The 24,065-nt window shown below is 37.7% G+C and overlaps 1 protein-coding gene across 1 annotated transcript; it reads left to right on the forward strand.

Annotated features, from left to right (window-relative positions):
* The first annotated feature begins 3,089 nt into the window (after positions 1 to 3,089).
* On the forward strand, positions 3,090 to 5,753 carry LOC145015216 (endoglucanase 2-like). The gene is made up of 6 exons (XM_078973663.1): positions 3,090 to 3,328; positions 3,414 to 3,649; positions 3,759 to 4,477; positions 4,729 to 4,867; positions 4,956 to 5,122; positions 5,203 to 5,753. Exons 2-6 carry the CDS (start codon positions 3,439 to 3,441, stop codon positions 5,533 to 5,535), a joined length of 1,569 nt encoding a protein of 522 aa, XP_078829789.1. The 5' UTR covers positions 3,090 to 3,328; positions 3,414 to 3,438; the 3' UTR covers positions 5,536 to 5,753.
* Positions 5,754 to 24,065: the final 18,312 nt, after the last annotated feature.

Here is a 24,065-nt window from a genome sequence, read left to right on the forward strand (position 1 = left end):
TATTTAACTATTTTCAATAGTTACATTTGAAAAATATGTTTCAGTAAACCTATTTATCACAAAACCAACTGTAATTCGTAATATTTTATTTTATCATAATGTATATTTCATTATATCATATTATTATTGATGATATAAAAAAAATATAAAATTATTACATAAAAAACAAGATTTTGGTTTTTTAAACATAAATTATTAGAAAACTATTATTTAGTCTTTTTTTTTTCTAATATTTAATTAGTTTTTATGTTATTTTATATTATTTTATATTCTCAACTATCTTATCATCTAGTTTTACCAAAAAAAAATTATCAACCACCAATTAATTTTTAGATAGTCTATAAAAGGATTTTCTTCTTGTACCCCAAATTGCTTAGTTTATCCCCTTTGAAATGATGTTTTGTTAGTTATGTTTTTTTTTTTTTTTTTTTTTTTTTAAATATATTTACTAAATATATATTATTGTTATTAAAATTAAAAATATATTTTTTGCTTGTTCAGACTATTTCGTGTTATTTTTCTCATTCAGACTATCATGGTTTATTTTTTTGTTTGGTCTATCAATGTGTTGTAGTTTTAGGTGGCATGTTATTTTTCGTTCGGATTATGTTTATGTTATTTTTTTCGTTTGTACTATTTATGTGTTTTTTTTTTACTATCACTGTGTTATTCTTTTTGTTTTGACTACCCGTGAGTTTTTTTTTTTTTTTTTTTTCAGACTACTCATATGTTATTTTATTCGTTTGACTATCCTTGTTTTATTTTTTTTCGTTTGGACTTTCATTTTGTCACTTTTTCATTCATACTGTCAATTTGTTATTTTTTTTTTACGTACTATCATTGTGTTATTTTTTTTTGTTGGAACTATCATGTGTTATTCTTTTGTTGTGATTTTCATACCCACTAGATAAAACTCACACACAAACACACATAATTATTAGTAAAAAAAGTTAAAAGAAAAACAAATATATAAGAAATATTTTTATAGAAAAAAGTATAAATATACAAATTCAATTTTTAAAACAATACACGCATACGTAATTGTTTGTAAAAGAAATGAGTTTGGACCACCCTGTCCACCCTGTGCTGTTCGTGGACCAATATATTAAGACAACCATAATAATTATTAGAATTTAAAAATAAAATATCAAAGACAAAAAAACAAATGGTCTATAATAGGCCTGTCAAAATTGTACCGTTAAAAATCAACCAACATGTTACCAACTGAAACAAAAAAGTATGTAGATAATATGTTTGGTAGCCAACATGTTGGTTGGTAGTACCGTATCAATTAAACAATCTTGGTATGGTAATGGTACAAAACTTTGAATATCATAGTAATATCGTACCAACTAGGGGTGTTAAATCGTGCTATCGTTTTGTGTTTCTGTCTGACACGATACGACACAACAATGTTTTATATAACACGAACACGACACGATATCGTGTTTTTTTAACTAACATGAAAATGAACGAATTAAAAAACGACAAACACGACACGACACGAAAAATATAAAATATACTAAAAAGTAGTTTATTTAACGAATAATTTATCAAATATAGCACGAAAAACACGATAAAGAACTATTAAATCGTATCAAATTTTAAACACGAACACGACATCGTGTTTTTTGCAGTTAACACGAACTCGAATTCAAATTTTAGTTTCGTCCCAATTTCGTTTTGTATCGTGTATTTGTGTGGTGTCATGTCATAAATTATCACCCATATTACCAACCAATTCATATATATATATATATATATATATATATATATATATATATATATATATATATATATATATATATATATATATATATATATATATATATATATACACTCCATATTTACAAGGTTTGGGGAAGATACCTTGTCTTTGGCGATGATTAAAACAACCTCATTCAAGTAAGGTAGAGGTGGCAAAAATTGACCCGACACGAAATAAACGAGTTTGGGTAAGACATTTCAACCCGTTTAAATAAACGGGTTAATACGACACGACACGAAAATAAAACGGGTAAGGTTAGGGTTGAGAATTTTAACTCGAATATGACTCAAAAATGACCCGTTTATTTATATGCAAATTTTTTGAATTATTTAAATAAACTAGAAAGATACAAAACCAAAACCATAAGTAAAAGAAAACCTTCAAATTGAGTCGTTTTATAATGTTGAAATGACTTCATCTATTCTGCCTCCAAACTATTAGTTTTTCCTCTCCGCCTACCCAACTCTTACTCTTTTAACATAGTCAATCTTTTAACCTCACATGACACCATATTTCAAAATATAGCCCTAACCCGAAACCCGACACGAAAATAAACGGGTTGACACGACACGACACGACACGTTAATTAAATGGGTCGGGTTAGGGTCAAGTACTTTCAACCCGTTTAGTGTTTCGACACGACACAACACGATTGCCACCTCTAAAGTAAGGGTGGAAATGGGGCAATCGTGTCATGTTTTGTCTGACACGACACAACATAATAATGTTTTATGTAACACAAACACAACACAAAGTTATGTTCTGTTTAACTAACACAAAAACGGATCAAATAAAAAACGATGAACACGACAAGAAAAATATAACATAGAATGACAATTAGTTTATTTAAATAATACTTAATCATATATAACACGAAAAACACGATAAAAAAAATGTTAAATCGTATCAATTTTGTGTCAAATTTTGTCTGACATGAAGTCGTGTTTTTTATACTATACACAAACATGAATTCAAATTCCAATATGGTCACAATTTCATTTCACATCGTGTATTTTGGTAACAATTTCGTTTCATATCGTCTATTTTTAAGACTGTACACCTTTCTTTTGACCATTTCCTAATTGAAATCCTAAAGACTCGATCTCTCAAATAAAAGTTGACTAATTTCCTCTGGTGTTTGTATAATCGAAATAAAATTTAAACATTTTACGTTGTTGTATATTATCTTTCTAATAATATTGGTTAGGAGTCAGGACATTTTGGGTTTCACTGTCACACAACATGTTGGGTTTATACTTTATTACAAAAACCTAATAATGGTGGCGAAAGCAACGGGGCAACCCAAGATTGATTGTTTCAACTGCCGAGTGTTTCCAATAGTGTCCACTACCAACTCCCAAAATCAGTAAGCCGCTAAAAACCAATGCGGCGCGCCATTTGTCGGTGACCATTTCTATTTCAGCATCTCCGTGCCCTGCAAAAGGACACAAACCCACACACCTAAAACCTCTCCATCTTCTGAATCTGAAGGCCAAATATTCCACCACATTGGATTTAGATCTTCAGATCCATACATTATCGCCTGCCAATTCACTTCAGGTTTGTCAAATCTTTTGATTTCGTTCAAAGTAAGCAACATTGATTCGATTCAAATCTCCTAATTGTTGAGCTACTGTTTTTTTAGATCGGAGGGATTCTGTTTGGGGAAAATGGGGAAGGAGAAGAAATCCGGTGGATGTTTCGGGTGGTTTATTGTGCTAATTGTAGTGGGGGCTATCGCGTTAGCATTAGGGCTCACACTGAGGAACAAATTTCACAAGGGTGACGGTGATGCTCCTGTTCCTGGTCCTCCCGGAGCTGTTACGAAAAAGTACGGGGATGCTCTCGAGGTTGCCCTACAGTTCTTCGATATCCAAAAATGTAAGCTTACAATCTTAAAAACAACTACTTATTCATGCTAGATTCAAAGATATATCTCAATTCAATGCCCTACAGATCTTAAGTTTCTTCCTTTTATTGCTTTATGTAGCTGGGAAGTTGGAGAATAACGAAATATCATGGAGGGGGGATTCAGCTCTACAAGACGGAAAAGACGCTGATTTAGATCTTTCTAAAGGAATGTATGACGCCGGAGATCATATGAAGTTTCAATTTCCGATGGCTTACACAGCCACCGTTCTTTCATGGGCAATCCTCGAGTATGGAGATCAGATGAATGCAGCGGGTCAATTAGAATCCGCCAGAAACTCACTCAAATGGCTCACCGACTACTTCATCAATGCTCACCCTGAACCTAATGTTCTCTACGTTCAGGTCGGTGATCCAGATCTTGACCACAAATGTTGGGATCGACCTGAAGATATGACTGAAAAAAGGCCTGCGATACAAATAAACGCATCTTCCCCAGGATCAGACGTTGCAGCTGAAACTGCAGCAGCAATGGCAGCTGCTTCACTGGTGTTTAAGTCTAACTCTGGTTATTCAAGCTCGCTTCTTAAACATGCTAAAGAGCTGTTTACTTTTGCGGATCAAAATAGAGGTCTTTATAGTGAAAGCATCCCTGAAGTTCAGACTTATTACAATTCAACCGGTTATGGTGATGAGCTTTTGTGGGCAGCTAGTTGGCTTTATCATGCAACAAAAGATCACACGTATCTTGATTATGTAACGGGAAGTAACGGTGAAAGTTATGCTAATTGGGGAAGTCCTACTTGGTTCAGTTGGGACGATAAACGCCCCGGGACTCAGGTAATGTCCGTTCCCAGCAGCAATCTTTAAGTCCCAATTTGTTACGCACTACAGAACAATACAATACAAAATTGCATTGTTCTGCGTAACAATTGATTTTGATGGGACAAAAAGTTTGTCCCATCAAAAAAATGGGACAAGGACAAGGTGAACTTGTCCACCTGATGCTGTCCCATGTAACAAACACAGTTTTATTATTGGCTGATTATGATTTGGTGATTATTATAACTCCAACACGTTAAACTTGATAGGTTCTTTTATCGAGGGTAAGTTTCTTTGATTCAAAAGTTGCTTCAAATGCAAACCTCCAAAAGTACAAAAAAACTGCTGAGGCTGTAATGTGTGGCCTCCTTCCAAAATCCCCAACAGCAACAGAAAGCAGAACAAAAGGTATGTTACCATTCTATGTCAATATATATTCATGTTTATATATATACATTCATCCTTTTCATATCTCATTATAATCTGAACAACACAGGTGGCCTTTTATGGATCAGCCAATGGAACGCTTTACAGCATCCAGTAGCTTCTGCTTTTTTAGCAGTCATTTACAGCGATTACATGCTCACATCTAGCACTCAAAAAATCCACTGTGATTCCAACTCTTTCAGAGCAGCAGATCTTAGAAAATTTGCCATGTCACAGGTTTGACTCGTTCTTCTGTATTTGACATGTTAGAGATAAACATAAAATATAACCTAAATTCATTGATTGATTGATTTTAGGCGAACTATGTGTTGGGAGACAATCCAATGAAGATGAGTTATTTAGTTGGATATGGTGACAAATACTCACAATTTGTGCACCATAGAGGAGCTTCGATACCTGTTGATGCAACCACAAATTGCTCTAATGGTTGGCAATGGCTGGAATCGGATACACCGAACCCTAATGTTGCAACCGGAGCGCTTGTTGGAGGACCGTTTTTGAACGAGACATTTGTGGATTCGCGGAATAATTCTATGCAGACTGAACCGAGTACTTATAATAGTGCGGTTATTGTTGGGCTTTTATCGGGTTTGGTTACAACTTCATCGGTTGTTACATCCTTCACGTAATAATGGTCTTGTTACACATTATTTTTATTATTTTTTTAAGCATGAGTGCTGCTATTGTAACTGTAATGTTGTGTAAGGGGCTAGGTGATTACACGTTAGAATTATAAAAGTTATGTGGTGACTGGTGAGTGTATATAGTCCTAGTTACATTGATTGTTATTTGTCAATTGGTTTTGAGTTGAAATTCTAAGCTCTAGTACGATTTTTATGTGAAACTATATTATGTGTTGGAACTCAAAAATGTGGTTGTGTGTACATGAAGTTGAGAATATGCAGGGCACTACTAGAGATGCACAAAACCGGGCACTCACATAGTAATTTAATGTAGGGATAATGACTTGAAAGGGTAACGAACTTTCGACTTTTGTCACATTTAGTCACTAAACTTTTTTTTGTTATCTATTTGCCATTAAACTATTGAAACTGTTCACATTTTACCCTTATGACCGGCTGTTACCGGTCATAAGGGTAAAATGTGAACGGTTTCAATAGTTTAGTGGCAAATAGATAACGAAAAAAAGTTTAGTGACTAAATGTGAACAAAATCGAAAGTTTGTTTCCCTCTAAAAAGTTCAATGACTAAATGTGAACAAACTTCCTATTGTATTATGTTTTAGCAAAATTATTTATTTTTGTTTAATTGTAGCAACATTTGTTGATGAAGAAATCTATGAAATAAAAAAACAAAATGCAACATCTGGATTTCCAGGTATCATAATTTAAGTATTTTTCTTTTGAGTTAAGAAGAGAGACTCGACGAGTTGACGCCTCAACTCATCGAGTAAGGTCGCAACTGATGACTCGGATTAATGAATGGACTCGACAAGTCAGTGAGGCGACTCGACGAGTCTGTGTTGTTGGCAGAAACCCTAAATCTTTGGGCCCGAGCCATACTTAAAGGCACTTATGGCCTTCAATTACCACTACCTTTCCCATAAGTGAGAACCCTAGCGAGCTTGAGTGTGTAGAGTGAGAGGAAGAGTTATCTTGAGCTTTTTGGTGTGATGGATCTGGACCCTTCTAGGTTCATAGAGCCGAGAATATGAAGCTTTAGTAGAGCAAACCTTGGGGTTCGAAGTTAGGAAGCATTTATGGGATTTTTATGGTAGATATAGTTACTTTCATCTTACACATAGATATGAAGTATTTTATATAAATTACGTGCTATGTGTGCATATTATTTGAATACTTGGTGTCTATGTTGGATGAACGATTTTATACATGTTTTAAAAGATTTAAACGGTATATTTATTTTATATCTACAAATATGTTGCGGATGAAACATGGGTAGATGAAATAGTTGGTGTGTGATGAAATAAAATGATGAGAGATATGTGATGATAGAAATGTGATGATAATTAGGTATATAGATGATGATGAATATGTGATGTAGGATGAAAGGAGATACCATAACCTTAACCAACAATGTGGCGATGTAGTCATCTACCAGAGTATAGATGGCGACCACAGACTACTCTAGACAACACAGTGGAAACACCAGCAGGCCCATAACCTGTAGGTGATGAATTACGAGTTCAGGCAATGTTGTAACTACGTATTCATGCGATGATACTCTAACCCCTTACTATGAATTACGAGTTCAGACGATGTTGTAACTACATATTCATGGGATGTCACAAATTTCGCATGCCAAACCAATGGTCATAATTCACATCAGTGAGAATGGTTCATTTTTTTTGTAAAACCAAAATTAGATTGGAAATTTTGATTTTTTATTTTGGAAAATGTCAAACCATTGGTTTTGTATTTTGGTTTCGGTTTTTTTGTTTTTTTAAATATATTTTTAGGGTTTTTTTTTTTATTATTTCATAGATTTCTTCATCAACAAATGTTGCTACAATTTAACAAAAATAAATAATTTGCTAAAACATAATACAAGAGGAAGTTTGTTTACATTTAGTCATTGAACTTTTTAGAGGGAAACAAACTTTTGACTTTTGTCACATTTAGTCACTAAACTTTTTTTCGTTATCTACTTACCATTGAACTATTGAAACTGTTCACATTTTACCCTTATGACCGGCAACAGCCGGCCATAAGGGTAAAATCTGAACAGTTTCAATAGTTCAATGGCAAATAGATAACGAAAAAAAGTTTAGTGACTAAATGTGAAAAAAGTCGAAAGTTCGTTACCCTTTCAAGTCATTATCCCTTTAATGTAACTTCTAATGGTAGCGTGGTTTGTTGTTTTCTCTATAAATCAAATTCAATAAATTTTATTTTTACAAAACAAATAAACGTCTTAATGCCCTAAATGAAATGACAAATTTTGCCCCGGATAAATACTTTTTCAGAAATTAAATTGTCTTCTAACCTTTTATGCCTACAAATATTCGTACCCACTAACATTATTACATATGTCACCATTTCATATTTACTTAAATATCTCATTAAGGTAGGAAGCAATTTAATTAAATTGAATGGTGGAATGACGATGACACATGTCAAAAAGTTAGTGTATAGGAATATTTGTAGGTATAAAAGGTAGAAAACAATTTACTTTTTACATTTAATTTAATTTAATTTATTATTAAATGTTCTTTGGGACCTTAAAACATCATATTCATAAAAAGCTCAACTATAAATAGCTTACATGAAAAGAGAAAACACATACTAATTCCATAAAAGAAGGAAACAAATTTTAACTAAAATTAAGAAGTTAAATCAACTCTTATTAAAGTTGCTAAGACACAACCTTTCTCGCAGTTCTTTTAACTTCATTGAAGCTAGCGCTTTGGTTAGTTGTCTGCTAGCTAATCATCAATCCTGTATATTTCTAATGTGATTGTTTCTTCTGCAACTAAGTCACAAATGCAATGATGTTTTATTTCATTGTGTTTTGTTCTTCCATGCATCACTGGATTTCTGGTTAATGGTACATCTAACTGATTATCACAAAACACTTGAGTGGAATGAGCTTGTGTCAGCCACATAATCAACCTCGATGGAGGATAATGCAACATTGTGTTGCAATTGTACTCTTCTAGTCATCTTGAGAGCCTGCGTAATCCTTATCAGAGTAGCCTCTCAATACAAATGTTGTACTATGCGTGTGTTAGATTTTAGGTCCAAGAATATCAATATATACTTGGATAATTCTAGAATCGTGATTGCAATCACTTCCCAAAATCTATGAATTAAATCCTATAGTTTGTGGTATCACGAAATCAGATCTGGGATAATCCAAGAATGACAATTTAGAAGTCATGCAACTTCTAAATTCGAAACACGGAAAATACCTTGTAGTTTTGTGTTTTGACGAGATAGAGAGAATCTAATGATCAAATTTCGAGTCTGAAAAATTCAACCCTTTTCAGGAACATTCTGTAACGCCCGCAGATTCGCGCTAGTCAATTTAGAGGCAATAAACATCAAAAATGACTTTTTGAAAGAAGATTATTTAGAATGAATAATCTTAACTAAGTTGTAGTATATGTCACAAGGGTTCCGTACATATAAAGAACGATAAAATCCGAGTTATAACCAAGAGTTATGACCTGTCGAAGTTTTGCGATAAAACCAGCACAATGTTGTGTGACGTAAAAAGTGAGTTTACGATGAAATACTTTTTAGCCTTAGCAATCTTAACAAAATTCGTAGTATACGTTAAACCGAGAGCGTGCATAAAAAGAACGTCCAAATCTTGACTTTGTATGAGGAAGTTATGATTTTTGTAAGATTCGGCATAGCAGTATGCAACCTAGAGTTCGAATATTAGATCGACCGATTTTTATCCGACACAACCTAAATGAAAATCGAAGATCTCATTAATAGGAGCTCAACGATAAAAAGACGGACGAAAACGGATGTCAGATGATAAAGTTATGAATTTTTAACGGACTTTTTATGTCCTGACCTGTTAAAATATAACTTTAAAAATAAAGTCAAAATTAGCCTATGGAGTCTAAACGAAAGTTGTAGACTATGTATCCACCTACGCGTGGATATAAAGAATGTCGAAAACGGAGCTCGTATCAAAAGTTACAGATTTTAGAAGACGAAAGTGGATAATGTGAGGAGAGTGGGAACGCCCCGCGCAGAGAGACCGAACGCCCCACGTACTTGCATGCATGACCTCGGATCAACCACGTTGCCCCGGCAGTCTTTGGCACTTGTCCCTCCAAACGCGCTGCGTATGCCGAAACGCCTTGCGTACCTGCGAGAGTACGCCCAGCTTAGACCGAAGACCAGGCCTATATAAAGGGGTGCGAGGCTCACTCCAAAAAACTCACACCAGAGCCTCTATTTCTCTCTCTAACCCTCCCCCAACCCCTAGTATCTTCTTAGTTCTAGAAGAAGTCCCCGGAGCGCCCGAAGGCTCCAAGAAAAAGGGCTTTTCGGCTAGGGAAATTCTGCCTCCGCCCAACTAGGTTTTTAGCAAAACCCGTTGTAAGTAAGATACGCTTACCCTACTTTAAGTATAACTTATATTTAAATTTAGTATTGTTAATATGAACTTATAATAAATACTTGGGCTAGTATTATGACTTATATAAGTGTCGTTATAATATCGTTTTAACTACTCGCGGTACGGGGAATCCGGTTTGAAGAGTCGCCTTGGGTGTTGGATTTCAGAAGTGCTTTAATGCCAAAATGGCCCTGCCCTCCGGTGTTTCATGTCTGGCCCATATCTGTACATAGTGGTTGACAAGTATTGTTTAACGCTTATATAATAATAATAATAATAATAATAATAATAATAATAATAATAATAATTAGTCACGTGATTAAAATCTAATTGTAATAATACTAGGTTTCGTCGAAGGAAATTATATTGTTAAGAAGTGGAGCACTGTCCGAGTTTGGAGTCATCACTTTAACAAGTGATTGCATAGTTCATTTCATGAACATGATTTTTAATACAAGTATTAAATTATATGTTTATGTGTGAATATTTGATATTACCTGAAATACGTGTTAAAGAGCATACCTAATAATATATAATGATTTAGGATACAGAGTAAACCTAAATTAATTAAAAGGAATATTGGGTAATATCTCCTTGTGAGTACGAGTGAGATATACACAAAGGGAATAACTTTAAAAACCTATCATTGATCTGAGAGTATGGATTAGACTTTGTTAGTTATCCTTAGTCCAAGAGTATGTATAGGACATAGTTATTTGTCATTAATCCGGGAGTATGGATTAAGACATAGTCAATTGTCCCTAGTTCGAGAGTATGGAATGGGTACAATTATTGATCCGAGAGAATGGATTAGACATACTTGATTCGGGAGTATGGATTAGGTAAAGTTGTTAATTTTTTATCCGGGAGTATGGATTAAGTAAAGAGGTAAATTTTAGATTCGAGAGTATGGACCGTGTCGTTGAGAGGATCGACAGGGTGGGGGTAAGAGTTGCTTATATATATATATATATAACATTGTGGGATTGAAATCCCTATGTACTCACCAGGTTTTCCCAACCTGACCACTCAGTTTATTTGTATCACATGTGTCGATATGAAGCTACATTACACTAAGAGATTTAGAAGATGTAAATCACTAGTGTAAATGATTGTAAGGTATGTTTATTCTTATGTTTGTGTATTGACAATGACATCCCAATGTTTTGAAATGAATAAAATACATTTCTTCAGAAATGCTTTGATAACATATTTATCATGTTTTTTCTGGGAATAAATTCCGCAACATATTTCTTTAAAAGATACTCTGCTTTTCAAATAAGCATAAACAAAATTTTTAAAAATGACCATGAATTTGGGGATGTCACACATTCACTATGTTCTTATGCAGTGAAGAAAGTAGTTAAACGATGGTTAAAAGCATTTTGGTACCAAAATGGTGGTTAGATATATGGTTATAAGACATAACCAATTCTCACATCATAATTATGTCACAACCTGGTTTTGGCAGGAAAATGCACGTCTCGGGGGCTTTAACCCCGCAAGGGGCATTGATCCTTGGAACCCTATACCCAAGTGGCTACCCCAGACCCCCCGTATTCCCGAGCTCATATTTATCATTCCAAGTATACACCACACACCTCTAACCTCGATGAATAAATAGAACTCTGTCTATCTCAAAATTGATAATAACTATACTGAAATATGTTGATAACACTAAAATCATCAAAAATATGTACTGGATTTCAAAGTTGCTTATGCTTGCAACATACCTAAGTTTTCCCTAGAGGAAAGAAACAAGCATGAAGGAAACTACAAATGAAAAGGACTATATCTTTGTTGATGAAGTATGTTGTATGAGAGATTTAACAAACGAAACTACCTTTATGCATGTTTTTGAGATAACGGAAGTAACAAGACTTAAAAATAAAAAGAAAGGAGATAAACAAATCAATCAAGTCGTTGAAGAGAATAAAAAAATTGTATGGATATTTGTAATACATGTCTTACAAATAAAATTACAATAGATGAAACTAAAACTATATGTGACACGTGAAATTAAAATTAAAACTATTAATTTTAGAGTCTATATTTTGTTTTTATCTCGTGGTACAATATTTTATTACACATAAGTTGGGTAAAATAGGACAAGTGATGATTTAAACTTCTTGCATGAATTAAGGATTTTAGTTTGTTGTGTTCTAAGTCAAAATAGAGTTGTGGGATCGTCAATATCTTTTCGTGCATATAAAGATCGTCGAAAACGGAGTTGAAACGAAGAAGTTATGACTATTTGAAGTTTGAATGAAATTGGGTGAAAAATTATCCTCACGAGGTGAGAGGAATGTTGTCATGACGTGAGAGCCCTCACGAGGTGACAAGCAGGTTGTCACGAGGTGAGAAGTGTTCAGCTCATTCCAACAAAAATTTTAGGTTTTCAAGATATTTAAAGGTAAAGTTTCATGTTTTAGGGTATTTTTTTAGCTCTCGTCATATCTAGAACCCCTTGGGAGAAACCCTAGCCTCCATTTTCAAGATTTGAGCTTCTCCTCTCCTCTCTCATCTATTTTTTGAGTTTTTGGTGGTTTTGGAGCAATGTTTTCATGCAAGATTGATCCTTGAAGCTTGGAAATTTAAGATCTCAACTTTCATTTACCTTTAAGACCTCTGTAAGTTATAATTTTTTATGATTTATTGCATTTCACCTTGGATCTAAGTATATTTGGTGTTTTGTTCCATTTTAATGAGTTTTGAGTGAGCGTTGGGAATAAAGTTTGCAACTTTATTACTCTCCAAGGTCCAAGAGCATTGTATGTTTCAGATTTGGACTCCAACACCTTTTTGATCAGTTTAGAATGCTTCATGGATCTCATGGACTAGGAAAGTTATGATTTGTTTCCTTCCTTTTAGTCATGCAAGTTATCTTGGCCCTCATTTTGGTGTATTAAAGCTTTGATCTTGAAAGTTTGAGACATTATTATGGATAAATTTGGAAACTTTATCCATCTAAACATCATGTTAATTCAGATATGAAGGTTAGAGACTTGGACTTAATGGATTAAGTTGTGAAAGATGCATTCTTGGCCCTTTTGAGACTTAAAGACTAAATATTGGTTGTTTGGACCGTCCTAATGGATAAAGTTTGAAACTTTATCCATTAAGAAGATATTTAGGAACTAGATATGAGAATATGGGCCTTAGACTAAAGGGATTAAGCACTTAATTAAGATTTGGCTTTCTGACCAGAAGTCACAACGTGAAATAGGATGTGTCATGACGCAACGGTACCTAGAATCACGATTATTTTGTCCTTGCATCCTCATGATGTGGCAAGGAATGATCACGACGTGATGTTGGCTTTGACTAAGTTGATCGTTGACCTTTGACCGTTGACTTTTGACCAGTTTGACCTAGGGTCAAATTTGTAGGAAGTTGGGTGTTAATTGACGATTTATCTATTCTGGTTGTTAGTCGGTTCGAGGGATTGATCAGTGCAAGGAGCTAGATCGTTGTTATACTTCTCCGGTTCTACAAGGTGAGTTTTCCTCACTGTACTCATGTAACGTCCCAAAAATACGAGCCAAAAATTTCTTTTTTAAAACATACACCTTGCAAAACATTAGAGATAAAACATCCACTGATCACATCATTTCATAAAGATATTGCGTGTCTGGAAACCATTTTATAAAAAATAATAATGTCAGAGTACAAATCCCCAGGAAGGTCTCATAGTGCGGAATACAAAGCATGTATGTGATGTGCTGCTACCGCGCCAGCTCCTTCCCCTTCGAAGAAGAGGTACCTGAAACCAAAACTGAAAACTGTAAGCACGAAGCTTAGTGAGTTCCCCCATCGTACCACATATCATACATATTTCCAGGCAATTCTGGGGTGCCCGACCTACCCGGTACGACCATTCTGGGGTGCCGACCTACCCATGCGGCCATTCTGGGGTGACGTCCTACCCGTGTCAAGCCATTATGGGGTGCTGACTACCCATGTCAAGCCATTCTAGGGTGCTGACTACCCATGTCAAGCCATTCTGGGGTGCTAACTACCCTTCGGTCCTATCGGCCGAACCTCGGGGACTATTTCACCCCCTACTACTATGACTATCACAATATCATAACATAACAGATTATCAGACATATCTGGGGTGTCTGAACTACCCTTCGGTCCTAACAACCGAACTCAGGGACTGCTCCCCTCCTACTACCTCTAACTCATATAACAGATCATGCTAGCATATAAACATAACATTACATACTATCAGACGTATCTGAGGTATCTGACTACCCTCCGGTCCTAACAACCGAACTCTACTACTATCACATATAACATATCATGCTAGCATATAACATATCAGGTAGTAGCAAACCTAGATGATATCACAGAGACAATCATCTATCATACGTCTCCTACTGGTGGGCCAACATTGTGGCCTTAGACCCACCACTACTGGAAGGTAACTCACCTCGAAATAGCTGCTGAAAGTCTGCTTGCTGAGCGCCTGACTGCTGAACAGGAACTCCCCGACTAAAATTTCCATAATCACTAAGTCAGATATTGATAACTAATCTTAAGGTAAAAGGACTATTTTACCCCCCCCCCCCCCCCGATCAAAGTCAACATCCTGGTTAAACTCAACTTCCTGGTTGACCGGACTCGCCGAGTCCCTTCCATCTGTTCTAGTTCTACACTCTTTTCTACTCGTCGAGCTTAGCGAAGACTCGAAGCGTTCTTCCTCGATGCATACATACTAAGTCCAAGTTCATCTGACTCGCCGAGTTGAAGAACAACTCGTCGAGTCTAAGGCAATCTTCATCAGACTCGCCGAGTTGCTCATCCAACTCGCCGAGTCCACGGCTAACTTCATAGGACTCGCCGAGTCCATCGTTCTACTCGCCGAGTTCATTCAATCCTTTTTCTATACAAACCTAGTTTGAGTCATGCAGCGGCTCCAAACCACAGATCTAGGCTTCTTGGGCATGCTTATCACGTAAAGTTGTAAACTTTACGTGCATGCATAGCTTTAGAGGCTTCAAATGTCCAAACTAAGCTCTTAATGGGGTTCTGTAACGCCCGGGTTTTCAGGGCTAAGCATTTTTGTCAATGTAATAGTCTAGGTCAACTATTGTAACTCTTTTTGAAGTAATAAATATGAAATATTTGAGTATTATGTGAATTATGTGTGTTTATGTGTTTATTATTTAATTATAAATGTATAATTAATAAAGAATAAAAATGAGCGTCAAAATTAAAGTGTGAGATAATCCCGATATCTCTACATAAAGTTGTAGAATATGTCTCAAGGTTTCCGTGCATATAAAGAATGCCGAAATCCGAGCTATAAAGAAGAAGTTATGGCCCGCCGAAGTTTTACGACAAAACCGGCACGACATCGGGAGACGTAAATAGTGAATTTACGATAGAAGACTTTTTAGCCTTAGCAATCTAAACAAAAGTCGTAGAATATGTTAAACTAAGAACATCGATAAAAAGAACGCCCAAATCTGACTTCGTATGAAGAAGTTATGATTTTTCTAAGATTCGGCTTAGCAGTGCACGGCCTGAAACTCGAATTTTAGTTCGAGCCGTTGAAGATCTCATTAATAGGAAATCAATGGTAAAAAGACAGAAAAAAACAGAGTCCGTATGTAGAAGTTATTAATTTTACGCAGACGTTTAACAGTATAATCTCCTTGTACTGTTAAATTTAAGATCGGTCGAGAATTAGCTGACGGTGTCAAAATGAAAGTTGTAGATCTTATTATTACCTACGCGTGGATATAAAGAACGTCAAAAACGGAGGTCGTATGTGAAAGGTACGGATTTTAGAAGTCGGAAGTGTGCTGTGCAAAAAATGGGTGATGTGGCACAATCTTGGCCATTGCTTTCTCCCCAAGGCTTGCCACCAGATGGTGACATGTGGCACCAAGTTCAGCCACATTTCACCCTATAAATACCACCTCTCCCACCCTCATTTTCTTCACACCTTTCCCATTCTTTCTTCTCTTTACTCTCTCTCTCTCTAGAACCTCTCTCTAGCCCCGAAATCCCCCGAAAAGCCTAGGGAACCTCCCTAGCACGAGGCGGAAGCCCCGGAGTGCTCGAAGGCTCTGAGAAGAAGAGCTTTTCGGCTCAGGAACGCTGCTCCAAGCAAAGCCCGGTTTTCTATAAAACCCGCTGTAAGTGAGCTACGCCTACACTATTTTTAATATAACTTTTATTTAATTATAGTAACGTTATTAGTAACTTATAATAAATACTTGGGCTATTATTATGGGTTATATAAGTATTTTTTTGACGCTTATATAATAATAATAATAATAGCTAGACTATTAATTAGTCTCGACGAATAATAAACTAAACTCTAGTGGTAATAATACTAGGTTTCGTCGAAGAAAAAAATTCTTTTTAAGAAGCGAAGCGCTGTCTGAGTTCGGAATCACCACCTTTTCCGGTGAGTGCATAGTTACCTTCAACTTACACATAGATATGAAGTATTTTATATAAATTACGTGCTATGTGTGCATATTATCTGAATACTTGCTATCTATGCTAGATGAACGTTGTTATACATGTTTTCAATGATTTAAACTGTATATGTATTTTATATCTACCAAAATATTGGGGTAAAACATGGGTAGATGTAATAGGTGATGTGTGATAAAATGATGAGAGGCCTCGATGTTGTTGTTGTTGATCCAGTCATCTAGCGGAGTATAGATGACGACCACGGACTCTTCTAGACAGTCCAGTGGAACACTAGCAGGTTCGCAACCTGTAGGTGTTGTGAACGATGTGTTCACCGGTGTACTCCATCCCCCACATGGTTGCCTATTAGGACATTTATTGCTGAGGAATCCCCTTAGCAGTAGTGTCCGTCCCGATGATGATCCTTAGGCTAGGTCCCTTATGATAGGTGTTTAGGGACGTAAAGTGAGGATAACGGGAACGGGTAATCGGGTTATTGTTGATTGATGAAATTAATAAACTTATTGTGGGTTGAAAACCCTATGTGCTCACCAGGCTCCCAAGCCTGACCCACTCAGTTTTATGCATTACAGGTAGTGGCGCATGAGCATAGGTGTGATGTTTTGGACGAGGGATTACGGATATAGGCCTGTAGATATGAAATAATGTAGTAAGGCTTATATTGTACTGTTTATACTTTTGATCTGTACGAACATGACATCCCGAGTCTTTTAATGAAATACATTTCTATGGAAATGCTTTTGATAAATCTTTATCATATTATTGTTTTGGGACAAATTCCGCAACCCTTTTATTAAAAGATAACTCTGATTTTGAAATAAAGTATAAACAAAACCGGTCTTTTCTGGCCGTGATTTTGGGGATGTCACAGTTGGTATCAGAGCATTAGTTTAAGCGAACTAGGAATTTGTAGGATTTCTAGACTTAAACTTAGAATGCTAAGCGATGATTGTGAGGTGTGTGCACTAGCTTATTTTAGGAATTGTGCCTAAAATGCTTTTATGTGCTAAATGTTTTATGCATGATATGCTGTTATTTTGTTCGGGATCTATGGTCTGTTGCCGACCGGATCTGGAACCTTATGTGTTTAGGATTCTAAACGTACGACTACGATATTAGAACTAGCATGTAAACGTTTCGGAGTGATAAGGACGATTTAAAACGTCTCTCCTAAATAAAGATCTAAATCCACCTTATTCGGTATATAGATCAAGATGGTAAGGACCCGTAGCGGAAACGTAAACGCAAATGGGAACGGACACCAACCCCCCGTGATCGAGCAAATACCAGTTGTGGAAGCCGCTGCCGGACCAATAACGATGGCCGGAGTGCAAGCGATGATCCAGGCAATGTTGGATCGTCAAATGGAGGAAACCAGGCGTTTGCTCCAGGAAAATCGAGAGGAAGCGACTATTCAGCTCGAACAGCCCGAGTTGAACGAAGGGCAGACTGAAGAAGGAAACTACAGTGGGACTATTGGTCAAGCCAACCCACCGATAGTTAGGCAAAACCACCAGGATGGAGGAAATGATGGACGTGGATGCAAATACAAGGATTTCATGGCATCCAAGCCACCGAGTCTATCCGGAAGCCCGACGCCGGTGGAAGTCATGAACTGGATCTCTGAGATGGAGACAATGTTTGAGAGTTGCGAGTGTAGCAATAGGCAGAAGACTGCTCTTGCAGTTCCTCTATTGAAATCTGGAGTACTAAGCTGGTGGAAGCTATTAGCTTATTCAATGCCCAAAGGTGAAGCAAGCAAAATGTCGTGGGAGGATTTTCTGGTACAGTTGAAGATGCAATACTGCTCTGAGCAGGATCTTCTGGAGATCAGCAACGAATTCCAGAATCTGAAGAAGGGAAGAATGAGCGTTACTGAATACGCTGCAAGCTTTACTGAGAAAATGAAGCTTGTTCCTCACCTCGTCCCAACTGAACTCTCCAAGGTTAACAAATTTGCCCTCGGATTACCAGCGGACTTCGGTCCAATGGTCAAGCAAACTACCACTCTAAAAGCTGCCATCTGGGCTGCTAAGAATGTAGAGACCCAGATACGAGAAAAGGGTCTGGAGAGAGCGGAAGTGGGAGAGAAACGGAAATTTGACGGATCCTCGAGGTCCGGTAAGAAAGGAAGATTCTCGAAGTCTGGTTCGAGAGGAGGAGGATCAGAAGCAAAGTGGTGTGACAAGTGCAAGAAGAAGCACTTTGGGAAGTGTGATGGAGGAGTCACTTGTTACAAATGCGGAAAGCCTGGGCACTATGCCAACGAATGCACCCTCTACGAGAAGGCCTGTTATGGGTGTAATGAAGAAGGGCACATTTTGAAGGACTGCCCAAAGAAGAAGGAGGCAGGAAGACCCAACATACCACCAAAGCCGAAGGCGAGAGCCTTCCAGATGACGCTCGAGGCTGCGAAGGAGGCAGCAGACGTCGCTTCAGGTACCTTTCTTGTAAATGGTTTACCTGCAAATATACTATTTGATTCCGGAGCCAATTACTCCTTTGTGTCACATAAATTTGGTGGAAAATTAGCATTACCTGTAGAAAAACTAGATAATGCCCTGATTGTAGAAGTTGCCAGTGGCAAATTCGTACTTGTTAGTAATCGTATTAGGAACATCGTCATTGACCTAAACGGAAACGAATTCCATGAGGAACTACTACCCATAGAGTTAAACGGTTTCGACATCGTTTTGGGTATGGATTGGCTTAGCGCCAACGATGCCGAGATATTATGCCGAAAGAAGATAGTTAGGATAAACCCACCCGGAAAGGAATCATTTATGGTGTACGGGGACAAACGCAGAGTAAATTCTGGAATCATCTCCCTGATGAAAGCCAGGAAATGTTTGTCCAAAGGATGTGCATCATACTTGGCATTCGTAATCGATGCTAAGAAAGAAAAGAAAGAGGTGCAGAATATACCGGTTGTGTGCGATTATCCGGAAGTCTTTCCCGAAGATCTTCCCGGATTACCACCTGATAGGCAAGTAGAATTTCGTATAGACTTATTACCAGGAACAACACCGATAGCAAAGGCACCTTACCGATTAGCACCGACGGAGATGAAGGAGCTCATGACGCAACTTCAGGAGCTGTTGGATAGCGGTTTCATTCGACCTAGTTCATCACCCTGGGGAGCTCCGGTGTTATTCGTGAAGAAGAAGGACGGAAGCATGAGGATGTGCATAGACTACCGAGAGTTGAATAAGGCAACGGTGAAGAACAAGTATCCATTGCCGAGGATTGATGATCTATTCGATCAGCTGCAAGGTTCGAGCTACTTCTCAAAGATCGATCTTAGGTTAGGATATCATCAGCTGAAGGTGAGAGAGCAGGATATTGAGAAGACTGCATTCAGAACAAGATATGGACACTACGAGTTCTTGGTTATGTCGTTCGGACTAACCAATGCTCCCGCAGCATTCATGGATTTGATGAATAGGGTTTGTAAACCATTCCTCGATAAATCTGTGATAGTGTTCATCGACGACATTCTCATTTACTCGAAAAGCCAGGAGGAGCATGGCAAGCATCTACGAGAAGTGTTGGAGGTGTTAAAGAAGGAGAAGCTTTTTGCAAAGTTCTCCAAATGCGACTTTTGGATACGGGAAGTCCAATTCTTGGGTCATGTTGTTAACCAAGAAGGAATAATGGTTGACCCTGCCAAGATCGAAGCTGTAATGAAGTGGGAACGTCCGAAGAATCCCACGGAGATTCGAAGCTTTCTAGGATTAGCCGGATATTACCGACGATTTATCCAAGGCTTTTCTTTGATAGCTGCTCCATTAACAGCTTTGACCCATAAAGGAGCTACGTATACATGGAGTGAGAAACACGATGAGGCGTTCGAGAAGCTAAAGAAGAAGTTATGTGAAGCGCCGATACTTTCTCTACCCGATGGAGTCGAAGATTTCGCAGTTTATAGTGATGCATCTGGAGTCGGGTTAGGTTGTGTTCTGACCCAAAGAGAAAAGGTGATAGCATACGCATCTCGACAATTGAAAGAGCACGAAAAGAACTACCCCACTCATGATCTGGAGTTGGCAGCGGTAGTATTCGCCTTAAAGATATGGAGGCATTACCTCTACGGCACGAAGTGCAAGCTCTTCACTGATCATAAGAGTCTCCAGTATCTCTTTAATCAGAAGGAGTTGAACATGAGGCAACGACGCTGGCTAGAACTTCTCAAGGACTACGACTGTGAGATACTTTACCACCCAGGTAAAGCAAATATTGTTGCTGATGCTCTCAGTCGGAAAGTCAATCTTGAAAGAAGAAGGCCAAGAGCGTTAAGAATTGAAGTCGTCTCGACGATTGTGGAAAGTATCAGGAAAGCTCAAGAAGAAGCCTTAGAAAAGAATGACCGAAAGGAAGAACGTTTGGGAAAAACGTTAGTGTTCGGTACGAACAGTCGAGGACTGAAGGTATTCCAAGATCGAATTTGGGTACCTAAGACGGGAGGAATAAGAGATCTTCTAATGGAAGAAGCACACAAGACCATGTACTCGATTCATCCCGGTAGCACTAAAATGTATAGGGACCTAAAACCCTACTACTGGTGGCCGACGATGAAGCTCGATGTTGCGAAGTATGTGGCTGAGTGCGTAACATGTGCGAGGGTTAAGGCACAACATCAAAAACCGTATGGGAGTTTAGAACCCTTACCTATACCCATGGGTAAATGGAAAGACATCACCATGGATTTTGTGACTAAACTGCCCAGAACGAAGAATGGTCACGACATGATTTGGGTAGTCGTGGATCGTTTCACCAAGAGTGCACACTTCATAGCAGCCAACGAGAAGTGGTCTATGGATAAGCTCGCAAATGCTTACGTGAAGGAAATTGTAAGACTTCACGGTGTCCCTCTTACTATTGTGTCAGATCGTGATAGTCGTTTCACATCGAGGTTTTGGAGGAGTCTACAAGAGGAGTTGGGTACAAAGTTGTGTTTGAGTACTGCTTACCATCCGCAAACTGATGGTCAGAGTGAAAGAACGATTCAGACGTTGGAAGATATGCTGAGAGCATGTACCCTCGAATTCCAAGGGAATTGGGACGAGCACTTACCTCTGGTAGAATTTTCCTACAACAATAGTTTTCACTCGAGCATCAAGATGGCTCCTTATCAAGCCTTGTATGGGCAGAAGTGTCGTACGCCGTCTTGTTGGCTTGAAGCCGGAGAGAAGCAGTTTATGGGCCCCGAGATAGTCCATGAGACTGCTGAGAAATTGAAGGTGATTAGGGAAAGAATGTTAGCAGCTCAGGATCGTCAGAAGAGCTATGCCGACAAGAAAAGACGACCGATAACCTTCGAAGTTGGGGATTCCGTTTTACTTAAAGTCTCATCGTGGAAGGGACTTATACGATTTGGGAAACGAAGAAAGTTGAGTCCAAGGTTTATTGGACCATTCAAAGTTCTTCAGAGGATTGGGAACCAAGCTTACAAGCTGGAATTGCCCGAAGAACTCAATGGTATTCATAACACCTTCCATGTGTGTTATTTGAGGAAATTCATGGGAGATGTTCCCGACATAATTCGAATCTCGGAATTAAGGATGGATGAGAATAAAAGGCTGATCGAAGAGCCTGAGGCAATTATTGACCGTAAGACTAAGAAGTTACGACGCAAGATGGTCGACTTGGTGCTAGTCCGATGGAAACATTCGAATGGGCCGAATCTCACTTGGGAAACAGAGGATGACATGATGAGTCACTATCCACATCTGTTTGCTGATGCATGATTCCGGGACGGAATCATCCTAAGGGGGTGAGAATTGTAACGCCCGGGTTTTCAGGGCTAAGCATTTTTGTCAATGTAATAGTCTAGGTCAACTATTGTAACTCTTTTTGAAGTAATAAATATGAAATATTTGAGTATTATGTGAATTATGTGTGTTTATGTGTTTATTATTTAATTATAAATGTATAATTAATAAAGAATAAAAATGAGCGTCAAAATTAAAGTGTGAGATAATCCCGATATCTCTACATAAAGTTGTAGAATATGTCTCAAGGTTTCCGTGCATATAAAGAATGCCGAAATCCGAGCTATAAAGAAGAAGTTATGGCCCGCCGAAGTTTTACGACAAAACCGGCACGACATCGGGAGACGTAAATAGTGAATTTACGATAGAAGACTTTTTAGCCTTAGCAATCTAAACAAAAGTCGTAGAATATGTTAAACTAAGAACATCGATAAAAAGAACGCCCAAATCTGACTTCGTATGAAGAAGTTATGATTTTTCTAAGATTCGGCTTAGCAGTGCACGGCCTGAAACTCGAATTTTAGTTCGAGCCGTTGAAGATCTCATTAATAGGAAATCAATGGTAAAAAGACAGACAAAAACAGAGTCCGTATGTAGAAGTTATTAATTTTACGCAGACGTTTAACAGTATAATCTCCTTGTACTGTTAAATTTAAGATCGGTCGAGAATTAGCTGACGGTGTCAAAATGAAAGTTGTAGATCTTATTATTACCTACGCGTGGATATAAAGAACGTCAAAAACGGAGGTCGTATGTGAAAGTTACGGATTTTAGAAGTCGGAAGTGTGCTGTGCAAAAATGGGTGATGTGGCACAATCTTGGCCATTGCTTTCTCCCCAAGGCTTGCCACCAGATGGTGACATGTGGCACCAAGTTCAGCCACATTTCACCCTATAAATACCACCTCTCCCACCCTCATTTTCTTCACACCTTTCCCATTCTTTCTTCTCTTTACTCTCTCTCTCTCTAGAACCTCTCTCTAGCCCCGAAATCCCCCGAAAAGCCTAGGGAACCTCCCTAGCACGAGGTGGAAGCCCCGGAGTGCTCGAAGGCTCTGAGAAGAAGAGCTTTTCGGCTCAGGAACGCTGCTCCAAGCAAAGCCCGGTTTTCTATAAAACCCGCTGTAAGTGAGCTACGCCTACACTATTTTTAATATAACTTTTATTTAATTATAGTAACGTTATTAGTAACTTATAATAAATACTTGGGCTATTATTATGGGTTATATAAGTATTTTTTTGACGCTTATATAATAATAATAATAATAGCTAGACTATTAATTAGTCTCGACGAATAATAAACTAAACTCTAGTGGTAATAATACTAGGTTTCGTCGAAGAAAAAAATTCTTTTTAAGAAGCGAAGCGCTGTCTGAGTTCGGAATCACCACCTTTTCCGGTGAGTGCATAGTTACCTTCAACTTACACATAGATATGAAGTATTTTATATAAATTACGTGCTATGTGTGCATATTATCTGAATACTTGCTATCTATGCTAGATGAACGTTGTTATACATGTTTTCAATGATTTAAACTGTATATGTATTTTATATCTACCAAAATATTGGGGTAAAACATGGGTAGATGTAATAGGTGATGTGTGATAAAATGATGAGAGGCCTCGATGTTGTTGTTGTTGATCCAGTCATCTAGCGGAGTATAGATGACGACCACGGACTCTTCTAGACAGTCCAGTGGAACACTAGCAGGTTCGCAACCTGTAGGTGTTGTGAACGATGTGTTCACCGGTGTACTCCATCCCCCACATGGTTGCCTATTAGGACATTTATTGCTGAGGAATCCCCTTAGCAGTAGTGTCCGTCCCGATGATGATCCTTAGGCTAGGTCCCTTATGATAGGTGTTTAGGGA

Source organism: Lactuca saligna, chromosome 9, assembly GCF_052625555.1.
Source record: "Lactuca saligna cultivar CGN05327 chromosome 9, ASM5262555v1, whole genome shotgun sequence".
NCBI classification, from domain to species: domain Eukaryota; kingdom Viridiplantae; phylum Streptophyta; class Magnoliopsida; order Asterales; family Asteraceae; genus Lactuca; species Lactuca saligna.

Coding starts and splice junctions, on each gene's coding strand:
- LOC145015216 (XM_078973663.1), top strand. CDS start 3,439: ATGGGGAAGGAGAAGAAATCCGGTGGATGTTTCGGGTGGTTTATTGTG. Junction 4,868..4,955: donor AACAGAAAGCAGAACAAAAG/GTATGTTACCAT, acceptor TGAACAACACAG/GTGGCCTTTTATGGATCAGC. Junction 5,123..5,202: donor GAAAATTTGCCATGTCACAG/GTTTGACTCGTT, acceptor GATTGATTTTAG/GCGAACTATGTGTTGGGAGA.